Here is a 12299-nt window from a genome sequence, read left to right as displayed (position 1 = left end):
CATTCTTAATTTCTTCCCTTCTTTTGTTTTTATTGCCTCCCGCGTCGCGTCCTAATGAGATGGGTTAATGTACGCAGTTTTCTGTTGCTTTCTTTTATTCAATCTAAGAGAGAGATTATATACTACGATTACGTACGTGCATCGATATCCTCAATGTATATTTACGGACCACACAGTATATGCCAAGGTACACGAAAAGAAGGGTATCACTACGATCGTGTATATATCTCTATCTTTGTACAGTACATACGTACATACGTGCATTACCCAGACTTGACTAGTAGTTAGGTCGGACCGAGCTTAATTGATTTCTTCAGTGTATATATATACACGTATGTATCTATATGAGGACTAGTTTTGAGTTAGACTTGAGAGTGCTTGGTCGAGAATATTCAAAAGACAACAAACAATAAATGAATGCTCTCCTGTTTGCGTATCATCGTCATCATCAGTATTATTACTAATTGTTATTATTAATACTATATACATGTAATGCTCATTCGTCTGTCATGTCATTGTATCGTTAGTGTTTATTATGTTATCAGAAACATAATAGGTCTGCGTGGTGGTATCCAAAATGGGTGGGTTTCGCACACAGACTGCATCATACGAATAGTGTGAGATGAAGCTGGCCCCATGCATTCATTCATTTATTCAATTCCATTCCAGGCCAGGCCAGATGGAAGATACAGAAACAAAACATTAGTTTATTAGACTTCATCAACCTGTGGGTGAGTGAGAAGAAAGTCCTCCACTGTCATGACGCGCGCGCGTCCATATACTTGTATGAGCTTGGCGGACCCGTATCGTTGACAGCGGCAGAAGAGCCACTGATGTTGCTCGACTCGTCTGCACAGCATTTCTCGCGATCGTCAGGCTGGTTTGGAATCTGTGTCTCTAACAGGGCTACTACATGGCGGGCCTTCTTCGTTTGCATATGCTCGATCTGGGGGATCACCTTCCAGGAGTGACCCCGGACCGTGCCTGATAGCCAGACCGATGGCAACCACCAGAGCGACAGAAAACTTTGCCCATAGACACAGGCTGTGGCCGAGAGTAGTGCTTCCATGCGCAGGACGATCTCCAGAGGAAACTGAGCCAATCTCGGGTTCTTTCTGCTGTGCTGCTGGTTGTAGACATGTGGGATCACACGACGCTGAGTGAAGGCCCTCATCACTGACACCGGAATGGGCGCCTTCCTCAGCACCCGCCGAGCGTCGATGCCGCTCGTCATTGTCCGCTGCCAGGATCGACGGCGTCCTCTTGAACCAGGCGCTTCGTGTCTGGGAACCTATCACCAGGCCAAGAACCCACCAAGACAGCTTCCCAAACTGTCTCTTGTTCCTGTTCCAAACGGTCGCTATGATCCTGCGCGCCAACGCGCCAAAGCGACTCTTGAATCCTTTAAAACGATCACAGAAGTTGAATAGAATCTCCGCGGCCTGGCCGACAATCCCTGGAGTCGATGATGCTTGGTACGCATTTGACGATTTGCATTCTCTGGTGCTTGTCTTGGGCACCTTATTATCACTCCGCAGTTTGTGATTCTCAATCCTGGTCCGCGCGCTCATAGGAGTCCTTGTATCGTCGGTTGACTCCATATCTGGGGAACGAGATTGCTTCTCCATGGACTCTGTCACCGGGTAAGGTAGAATATCTATATCTCCACCTGGAGAGAAACACGTCAAAGATCCATCATCAAGCCCTGCGTCTGGCCGCAGACTGGAGTATCCGCCGTTCGAACACGAATTTTCATGTGCGATAATATCTGATAATCTCTCCCCATGTTTCAAAATGGCTTCATCAAATGTGGTGTAATGATCGGTACGGCCCTCCAACGCAGCCAGTGTCTCTTCCTGTGCCACGGAGTGGGCAGAGTCGCCCGTCTCCTCTTCTGGGCCTCCGTCGATTTGTGTAGGATCAAAAGAGGCGGGAGAACGCTCAAAGTCCGGATATAGAGACTGCTGCGGAGGGCAGTCAGATGCTTGTGCGGTAGCAGCAGGCAGGATCAATGGCTTCAGTGTGCACGTCCCTGAGGGGAATCGGCGCATGCTCCTATGGCGACTCTGCGTCTTTCCATGAAAATCCCCAGAAAACGGAAATGGTAAGCTCCATTGCGATGACACTGATGAGAACTGTGACATGGCTGACGACCGCTGCGACTTCGACGCTGACGAGGAAGACACAGTTGATGTATCGAAGTCTAATTCTGGAACACTGTCGGCTTGGACAGGTTGCGAATCGCTCTGCCGGGGCTTGTTGCTGTTCAATTCGGCTGCAAGCTCGTGCAGCGGACTTTGGCTATGCACCTCGTCTGCGTCAGGTACAATCATAGGTTGAAACAAGCTCTCTCCCCGAGTCAACTGGATAGACGGGACCATTGATCTTGGTCGAGCTAGTCTCGGGCCAGGACTGCGCGAAGGAGACACCGCATCCGATCCGCGTATCGGGCTCCGTGGGGTCTCAACTCTGGCAGGCGACTGCGCGAGAAGCTCCGTCAAGACGTCGATGCGTCTTTCCAAGCTGCGATTCGTCGATTTCAAAGATTCTGCATCGCGTAATTTCTGCGCTTGGATCTCCTTTTCGTATTCGAGTTCCTTAATGCGGCAAGAATCCAGCTCGACCTGGTTCTCCAAGACGCGAATCCGGGCTCTCAATTTGTTTTCAACCTCCGTTCTAGCAGCGATTTCCTCCTTGATCCGGGCCTCGAACTTGCTCTCCCATTCTGCGATTTCCTGCTTCAGCACCTTGATCTCGGCGTTCAGTGACCTCAGTTTGGAGGCCTGAGGTCTGGCGGATGGCGACTGCATTGGGCTCAATTGGCTCTGGGCAGCAGCTAACTGGGTCTCCAGGTGTTCAATATATCGTCTTGTCTCGTAGCTGGACTTTCGCGTCCGGCTGTCTCTCTTGCGTACTTCAAGTTGGTCGCGCAGTGAGAGGGGCGAGCTTCCCGGAAGAGACTGATCCCGTGATATCACCACAGACTCCGCATCACTGTCGTCGTCGCTGATTGAGGGTGAAGAAAGAATCGAGGATCGCAAAACGGGGGACTGCGGGGAGGACAGGAAATGGCTGTGGCCTGTGTCTTCTGGTGAACTGCGAAACAGTGAAGAAACTGACGAACGGCGAGACTGTTGACCTCGACAGGACGAATTATGGATCTCTTGCAGCACGTTCACCTTCCTTCGCACCGAACCGGTCTCTCGAGGGCTGTCACTTTCTGTTGGTGACGCTGGCTCGTCTTCGGCCTCAGAACTCCCGGACAGCGATCGCCATGGCGAGAACTGGTCGGAGACGTTGCGGGGCAAGGACACCTTCTGGGGGGAGGAGAGGCGCGCACCGCGGAATCCCGCGTTCCGAAGCTGCAGTCGTCGAGCTTGGAGACTGAACGGCTTTTCAGACCTCACTTGCGGCAGGGACGGTGGCGACGGAGGAGAATGGGGGTAGAAAGGAGGACTGCCTCGCGAGGATCTCCGCGGTTGACAGCTGTCATGGAAGATGAAGCTATTAGCTGACGTCGCGTCTGGAGAACCATGGCGGTCCATCTCCATAGCAGGGCCAGAGGTCGCCCTCTACCCCGTACGATTGGCCAATGGCTTGGTGAACGTCGTTTCGTTTCCTGAGTTAGGAGAGGAGCATTCCGTGGACCGAGCCGAGGAATGAAGACGGAAGATGGGCGGGGCTTGCACTGCAATCCCTGTAACAATTAATTAATGATTAATTACTCCGTACTTCAGGACGGGAGTTCTACAGACGGGACGGCGGACGACCTTCTCAAGCAAGAAATACTGGCCGATCCTGTTTGTTTTGTCCCCGCCGTTGCTATCCTGGAGATTGGGATCGTTGATGCTTTGCTAGCCCGCCCGGCGCTTGCTCCTACTGGCTGAGACGCGGCCGATCCACCGACGGTCACTCCTTCCGCCAAATGACGGGCGTGCCCCTGACTGGCACGTGATGGACCATCCCATCTATGCCGTTATTAGCATCAAATATTAACCTCGGCAAGTCATCCTGACAATCACTACTAAATAGTGGATGGAGTACGTTACAACGTTCAATTTACCCTTTTTTGGCTATGACATGACAGCTAGTCCAACGGGGCCACCAAATGAAGGCTAAAAAAAGCTCACGTCGATGCTCGTTGTTTCATACCCCCTGAACCATCATCATGACCTGATGCAGCTGTACGGAGTACAACTTGACTGTATACCGGTCCTAACTAGTGGAAATTAATCTCCGAGGTTTCCGTATATATTTGTCATGATAAAACAACGGCTGTATAGTTCGGCTCTTCCAAGGATCGTCAACGTGAACGTTGCTGTACTTAAGCATGCAAAATCATGAGAGTTTTCCTTCTCGTCTAAATCAGCAGAAGGTAAAACAAAGTTGTACAAGTTCATATCCAGTCATATCGGGAACGATATGTATGTATGTATGTATATAATTCTCCAACAGCTAGCTCACAGCGGCATAAAACGGCCGCGTCGACGATAGTTTCGCACTTCATCTTCCACGGCAGCGTACAGAATCCTGTCTGCGGCGCTCAGATTCCTCGGATCGAGCATCGATGACGACGAGGGTGCCCCGAGAAGCGGCTTCATGTCAGCTTGACAGATCATCCCTGGCTGTGGGAGCTCTCCAGTCTGGAAGTAGGCGCGGATGGCCTTGGCGACGCACAGAGAAGGCGCGGCTAATGTCGTGTGCTATGATGAACAGTATCTCTTAGTTTGGATTCCTCCTTCAATGAGGGAATGGTCACTGGAGAAGTGCATTACATACCCCTTCTGAGTCTTGTTGCAGGACAACAGATCCAGGAAAATTGGATGACATTTTGCGAGCGCTGGTTGTGTTGCTCTATCAGTTTTCTGCTTATTGAATTCAAGTACAGTTAATAATTCATTGCCATATGATACTCACCTGCGAAGCGGAGTCACCGGGTCGAGTGTATTGCTGACGAAAAGCAGCGGGTGAGAAGTATTCCTAGTAAATGGCCCTGTCATGTCACCTCGAGTCAGCCATAGTTTTGTCTATAATCGACTGTCACACCTGTAAATCTCCACTTCGCCCTGGCCTTCCATCCAACGCAGCTCAATCGCACATGCGCCCAATAGTCGCCCAGCATCTCGCTCTCTGCCTTGAGTGAATACCAATGCTGCTTGAACTCGTCCTGGTCGATTTTACCCAGGTTCTCTGAATCTGTGCAAAGGATCGCTCGCGTAGCGTACTCGTCATTCTCTCCCGGAATCGTGCACTCTCGTGAGTACGGGCCGGCGAGGAGGCATTCTGGCGACAAACAAGATGGCTCGCGGTTTCGCTGCTTGAAGTCTGCCATGGCGGACCCGTTGCCCTTGCTGAGGTCGCCCAGTAATTCTGCCAACAAGGGGAAAAAGTACAATGGCTGATACGTGGCGATTCGTACAAGGGTCATCACATCCGTCCACGTCACGACTTCTGGTCCCCGGGTCGCAGAGGCAGGGACAGGGACAGACGAGTTAAGGATACTGGAAAGGAGATCACGGACGCTTGTTTTGATGGAATCCGGCCCGCCAGAGTGGTGCAATCCGCAGCCATCGGGGCCTGCCGCATCGCAGTATATGGCGAAGCGATCGAAGATCGCATCAGCGTCCAAGATACTACTTGGCCCTTTGTTAAAGTAGTAACTGTCGAGGTCCACGACGCCGTCGAGCACGGCGCGTTCGACTCGATCGGGGTACATGGCGGCGAACGTAGCCCCCAGGACCGTTCCATATGACCGGCCCCAATACAGAAGCTTCTCCTTTCCCCGGTTCCATCGGGTTCTCCGAGCAAGAGATTGGTCTTTATCAAATCCTTTTTCCGCGTCATGTTCTCGTTGCTGGGCTATTCCTTGCTTTTCTCTCCACTCAGCATGTCGCTCAATGATCCCAATCATGTCCTGGACGACAGGAGCCGTATTCATATGCTCTCCGAGTGCTTCTTGTCCATCAATTTTGGCGATGATCTGCTCTGAACATCCATCTGCAAGGGCTTTGTTTCGTTGCCAATTTCGCATGAGAGAATCGTCTGAGCTTCCCAGCATCCCGTCCGTCTCCTGTTGCAGCTCCCAATTCCGTCTCGAGAACGTATTGGGAAAGCAGCTAAATCCGGGGGTGGTGTTATTGACGCCACGAGGATCGAAGCCTATGATATCGAAATACTTTGGAAGGTTGGGGGAGTTTTCGTCAAACGCCGCCTCGGGGTCAACCTCTGAGTCTGCAATCGTCTGCAAATTTCGTCCAGACACCAGAAGCTGGGCGACTCCGGAGCCACCTGGGCCACCTGGAAGGTGATAATTAGCTACTCTTCACAGTAATGAGTCGACCTTATATATTCGCTACCGGGATTGATTAATATAGCTCCTCCATAACGAGGATCTGTAACTGGGACCTTCGCAGGAAGTTTTGCAAGAGCGATAGCAAAGGTACGACCTTTTCCGTCGGTGCGCTTGTAGTCCATTGGTACCTCCAGACGCGCGCATTGTAGACCATCAAAGCAGTCATGATATCGAAGCTCCCTGGAAGGGGATATCTGTATTTGTGAGCAACACGTATATTCTGGACACCGGTAACTGCGAAGCATTCTTACATGCGACCATTGGAACTGACTCTTTTCGTCTATTCCAGAATTCCAAGTCTCGGCCTGTCCACTTCGACCGCCTTGTGTAGCAAAAGGGAAACGGGCGAGAGGTGATAACAAAAATCCCGCCGTAACCACAACCAGAAGAAGCAGTTTTCTAACTACCGCATCCCATGGTTTTTTGCCATCGAAGGCATTCTGCTGGTATGTTCCCCTGAAAGTACAGCGATCCTTAACAGAAGGCATAGCAGTGTGGTCCATAATTCTTCGATGGCATCAATGCCTCAACAGACCCTTGGTCCGGTTCAAAGTATGGATGTAACAATGCACGGCGCAATGGGAGAGAGCAAAAAGATCAGATAAGTGCGCGATAACAGCCACGGCCCCACAGCACCCCGCATGCATAGATTGATAAGGCCGATATCGAGACAAACAGTTTAATCCTGTCTATAAGCAAGCATAATTAATATAAATTAGCATGGTGCTTATTGCACAGATCAGATGAAGTCATAGTCCAAGTTTGTCTATTTATTCCTTCCTTTATTACGACAGTCGACCAATATCTCTCTCTCAGGTCGCAGCTCCAGGACAACAACCGAACAAACGCCGTAATTGACTTTTCTCAGTGTCAATTGCTACAGGTCGCAAACATTTCATATCGTCAACAGCCATGTTACGTTATATCTACACCACGTGCTCAGCTGATATCAGTTCGTCCGGGGCGGGCGCCCACTCGTCCTCGAACCTATTCGCTGAAGCCACAAATCTCACCCTCGAGCAGGTCGACAACCTAGATTGATGTGATAGAGAAGAGTTCAAACCGTTCGGAGGACAACATTAAGCAAATTGCGGCTGTGGCTATAAAATATCCTGTATGATCGATCGGTCGATCAATTGATGCTTGGGCAAGTATATCGCCTATCCAAACAATTAATGCTAAACATAGCACAGCCTGCAGTATTAAGAAAAATAAAGCCTTTTTATAAAATTGAAATCATAATTGTAATTAGCAAGTGACTAGTTCTTAATATAGGTAATAGTGAAGGCAAGACAGAACTTTCTCATTCCATGGAAATTTTCATTCGTATACATACACACTAAACCACTAAACCACACGCATGATTTATTTTTTTTAAAAAAAAATTCTCGTTTCATTACAATCGATTCTTATATTCTAACTTTTTTTCCCTTAAATTATAGCATTCAACAATTAAATAAAAGGGGTGGTTTGTTTATTTCTTATACTGTAGTGAACGTCACGTGATCAATCTCGATAAAGCTCCACAACCAACCCGAGTTCGTGAGATAAGGAGGCCGTAGCGGGAATTTATTTTTCTCCAACCGTCGAAAAAAAAATAAGCATCACTGTGTGAACTGCCAACCTGCGAAGAGGATTACAGGACAAACAATTGCATCAAGCAAACAGATTACTTGTTACTTGTTACTTTTTTTTTCACAAACGACCATGACGCAAGGCGCAATCAAAAAACCATCCAAGAAATCCACCTCCTCCTCCTCTTCTCAGCACGGTCCAAAGCGAGGTGCTCGAGTGATCGCTCCAAAGAAAGCGACCCTGATCAAGAAGCACAAGATGAATAAGGTAAAGCTTACCCAAAAAAAGGAAGGAGGGTAATGGATTGATTGACTGACTGACTGGTTAACAAGAAACTCTCCGCCGGCCTAATCGAAAAGACGGAACGCACCCTCGCCGAACGAGCAGGACACCTTGAGATGCTCGCCAACGAGAGGAAGGAGAAGCAAAAAGGAGAAATTGAGGAAATGGGAGCGAGAGCATCAGAAGAAGAAGAGTGGGGCGTGATCTGTTCATTCATTGATTGGTTGGAAATAAGAGAATGAAAGGGGAAAAAAAAAGAGTTACGATAAGCAGAAGAGAACTGAGGGGGAAAGAGAGAGAGAGTGTGTGTGTGTGTGTGTGCATGATGCGATGTGGTGTGGTATGGCAGCTATCTTGACCGACCGGTCCTGTCCTGTCCTGTCTCCCATCCCATCCCGTTTGCCCCGTTCCTGGGAGATGTACCCCTAGTACGGGGTACCGTGTACGGAGGGCTAGTCCGGTGGAAAAGACACATACGGCGTGAAGGGACTTCTTCCGTCCACCGGCTGTTCGACTAGGTTCAATGACCGATCTCTCGATTGGTTAGAATGCTGGCTGGCATGTTGACTCTCAACGTCCATACCGGGGCATCTCCCACGAGTCGGTCCTGCGCAGCCCAAGATTATGCCATTCTCCAGCCAGGGAATGTATCAGGACACTCCATGGCGTGGTCTGAGGCCGGCATCAGGTCGAGTCCTTGCCGCCGAGACGGTACTGTTCTTGTGGATGAGTCGAGGAAGAAACAGGAAGGACACTAAAGAGTGATGGAAAAACGGCTTGTGGAGTGCTCATCTTGGCTACACAATCCAACCAATATTTAAGGATACCCATAATTCAACTTTTTTTTCTATCAAGCCAGAGAGTTCATTGACTCAATATCATTTGTTACCATTTTTTATCTGCACTAATGTATCCCCATAGAAAAGAAATCTATATGAACATGATCCAACCCGACACAAACCACTCAATATAAACAAAAAGTAGGGGAGGGGAAAAAAAAAGTGCCTCTATATCCAGCTAGGAGTTGAATCAATCATCAGTCATTAATTTATACAGAGCTTTTGATATTTTTATGTGCGCCTAAAATCCGATCGATCATTGTCATGGGTATCTCAAACACCAAGCCTCCCCGAAAGACGAAGAGAAAAAAAAATTAAGACAAGATAGAAAAACTTAAGCAGTATCACTTCACCGGGAAGCTTAGTTCAAATCTTGGAAATCCGGCTGGACACGAGATGGGGAACCCCGGCTTGTTCGATCAGGTCTCGTCCCCGGTCCATCCACTTCTGGAATCCCTCTTCCGTGGCATCCAAGGGGAAATCGTCCCAGACCGGCTGCTCCGCATCCGCATACGTCGACCACACGCCTTTCGGGACATCCGACGAAGACCACGAAGGAAGTTTCCCTAGGACGCTTGTGTAGTACACGTAGAGGATCCGGCACAGGAGATCGACCCGGTCCACGTAGTGTTGCTGGCTTGGGTCAGGCTCTACACCACCGTCTCCAAGCCGCCGCCACCATGAAACCCGCCACCGAAGAGATAGAAGGATGTGGCCCAGCTCGTTGAGGAATCGGAGGTGCGCCTCCAGAGAGATCCGCTTCCACTTGATGTTGTAGAAATCGCGTTCCAGTTTCCGGAAGCCTTCCACCTCCAACATCCGACAGAATATACGCGACAACTGAGCAGCCAGGAGAATGTCCTTCCGGTCCTCGGGATTATTCACGTCCATCGGACGGTCCTGGCCACTTCCGTCTAAAGACACAAAGCTGTATGAGGCACGACTCGGCATCTTGTTCCACCGTGAGAGCAGAGCCTGGAGGATAGAAATTAGTCTCACACGTCATCTAGGCCAAACACCGATGGGAAAGACTAACATAGACATTGTTCATAGGATCGCAATCTTTCACGCAACTAAGCCAATGCTTCGATTTGTCTTTCGACTCGATGATCCGGTGGTCAATGAAATCCAGAAAAGTAGACTGCAGATTGTCATTGCATTCACTGAGATTCTTCAGGAACTTATAACTCTCTGCTAGGTCAAGGACGTAAAGAGATCCCCACGCCTGGCTCGCACGGATGTTGAACCGCCCGCGCCGTTCGTTAAGGTACGTAAGCAGATCGTTCAAATTAAAAGCAGAGGGAATCTCCATTCTGACTCTGCCAGATCCATTCAGTGTCGCATGGTTAATGGCTCGTTGAGCTGGGGACGTGTCAGCAGGCCTGCAGCATGCCAGGAGAGGTCGCAAGGTCCACATACAGATATAATTGCACGTGCCGTACTCGACAATACTGGCAAAACATGCCCGTGCACATGGTTGCTCATGTAGTGTCGGACGGCAGGGATCGCAGGGGGTATTTCCATCACACTAACGTTCCCAAGTCAGCTTGATGGGAAAGCCCAGTTGGGGAAAGATGCTTTCAAAACATACCTTCCGTTTGTTCAGACGACACTGCACACAGGTGTCCTTATTCTTCCTCCTCAGACCTGCATTTGCTCTTCCGATCGTGGATAGAGGCCCCTTGCGGCGCGCTCCACGAGGTGGAGATACAAAGTCTTCTGAGGAGATCGACCCTCCAAGTCCATCCTCCTGGACGATCTGGAGTGGCTTTGGTTGATTGATCTGCTCAACATTCATCACAGATTCTCTCTGCTTTCTCTTCCGGGCAGCCGAAGCCGGCTGGAGCGCCAGCGGAATATGACGTGCTCCCCCATGAGAAACGGCCGTAGTAGTCACACTTCCTGGATTTGACGGGAAACTCGTCTGCGGTATATCGGACGAGCCCTGACTAACCATGAAGGCGCTTATCTTGGGAAAGACCGGTGACGTCTCCGATGAAGCGTCATCCGGAGAGGAGTCTTTCCACTCCAAAGCCTGTGAGTTTTCTTCCTTCACTTGATGGTCCGCAAAAGCGCCAATGCTGTCGTTGGTAACCGAATACGAACTCTGGAGCACACCAGAGACATCTTCTGGTAATGATGGACTTTGCGTCTCATTCTGAGGCTCTGATTTCACTTGCTGGGATTCGTCGTAGGCTCCGGGGCCCTTAGAGACCGGGGGGAACGAGGTTGTCAGACTTGGGGCCACGGGCATTTCAAGCCCTGTGAACCATTGCTGATCAACAGCTGCGCTAGACACTGGCATCTCAACATCCTTGTTCTCGGACTGTGGTTCCAACGGAGGTGAAATCGGGAACTGCGAGGGAACGAATGATGTGGTATTGTTGAGTGAACCTTGCCATGCCTCGCTCCCGTACTGAACAGGCTGAGACAATTGTTGAAATGATGCCATCTGATGAGACTGAAGATCCGAAAATCCTCCTCGAGAGCCTAGCTCCCCACCATCATCGACGATAATAGTGCCGGTGGTGCCAGCAGTGTCTTTCGCATAGGGATAGAGAACAGGGGCATCCAATGGCATCCCAAAAGCCATGGGATGCGAAAACGGGAATTGAGGCCATGCATTGTCGGGTTGAGAGGATTCGTCGCCGGAGGATGGGTGGGTTCTGGGACTGAACGTGCCCCCAAGGAAGCTGACTCTGTCGTGCAGTCCGCCGGTGGTGCTGCGAAGTCAAAAACCGCCATCAGCATTCACCCCCCTGTGAATGGAGAGGAAGGGAAAAGGAACCTAAAGTCAATAGTGTGAACGTCGCCCCCCGCGGAGTCGAGCAGAGGGCCCTCGAAACTATCGCGACTCGGCGGGCCTTGTGCACCGGCTAGGTCGACAAATTCAGCGTCACCCTCGTTGGAGTCGTGACAGGCTTCCAGGTCGGGTGGATGTTCCAAATCGTGCTTTTGCCAGGATAGAACCGAAAAGCTACTGTCGTCCGATTGCCATCTATCGAGGATCTTGGGGTCGATGCCCGTCGCGGTATCGGTGCTCCCGCAGTCCATCAGAGGCGTCCGCCGCAGGTGCAGAGAAAGTCGCGACCGTCGCAGCGGGTCAGGACTCGACACAGTTGCACGGCTGGTTCGTCTTTTCCGTCACAGATCACTGAGGGGCTTCAAAGGACAAGGGAAAGTCTCTCATCGAGATCGTGTCAGTATATGAGAAGGATTATGACGAGGGCGGGGGGGGGGGGGGGGGGGGG

At 50.3% G+C, this 12299-nt stretch overlaps 3 protein-coding genes across 3 annotated transcripts; 1 reads left to right on the top strand and 2 right to left on the bottom strand.

Annotated features, from left to right (window-relative positions):
* Positions 1–872: 872 nt before the first annotated feature.
* On the bottom strand, positions 873–6855 carry T310_5120 (Uncharacterized protein; the record flags this gene model as incomplete). Its single annotated transcript, XM_013471995.1, has 10 exons — positions 873–3362; positions 3584–3697; positions 3881–3968; positions 4131–4202; positions 4465–4703; positions 4780–4840; positions 4918–4993; positions 5047–6297; positions 6357–6546; positions 6604–6855. The coding sequence occupies 10 exons, from the start codon at positions 6853–6855 to the stop codon at positions 873–875; spliced, it is 4833 nt and encodes a 1610-aa protein (XP_013327449.1).
* Positions 6856–8059: 1204 nt separating this feature from the next.
* On the top strand, positions 8060–8451 carry T310_5119 (uncharacterized protein; the record flags this gene model as incomplete). Its single annotated transcript, XM_013471994.1, has 2 exons — positions 8060–8194; positions 8260–8451. 2 exons carry the CDS (start codon positions 8060–8062, stop codon positions 8449–8451), a joined length of 327 nt encoding a protein of 108 aa, XP_013327448.1.
* Positions 8452–9414: 963 nt separating this feature from the next.
* On the bottom strand, positions 9415–12183 carry T310_5118 (uncharacterized protein; the record flags this gene model as incomplete). The annotated part of the gene is made up of 5 exons (XM_013471993.1): positions 9415–10023; positions 10085–10410; positions 10468–10576; positions 10640–11771; positions 11837–12183. Coding segments are annotated over 5 exons (2523 nt in total), but the record flags the coding sequence as incomplete, so codon positions are not given.
* Between the last annotated feature and the right edge of the window lie 116 nt (positions 12184–12299).

This window comes from Rasamsonia emersonii (genome assembly GCF_000968595.1).
Source record: "Rasamsonia emersonii CBS 393.64 chromosome Unknown ctg1118621760242, whole genome shotgun sequence".
Classification (NCBI taxonomy): domain Eukaryota; kingdom Fungi; phylum Ascomycota; class Eurotiomycetes; order Eurotiales; family Trichocomaceae; genus Rasamsonia; species Rasamsonia emersonii.
Note: the sequence above shows the minus strand (reverse complement) of the source record. Positions and strands in the feature narration are given on the sequence as shown.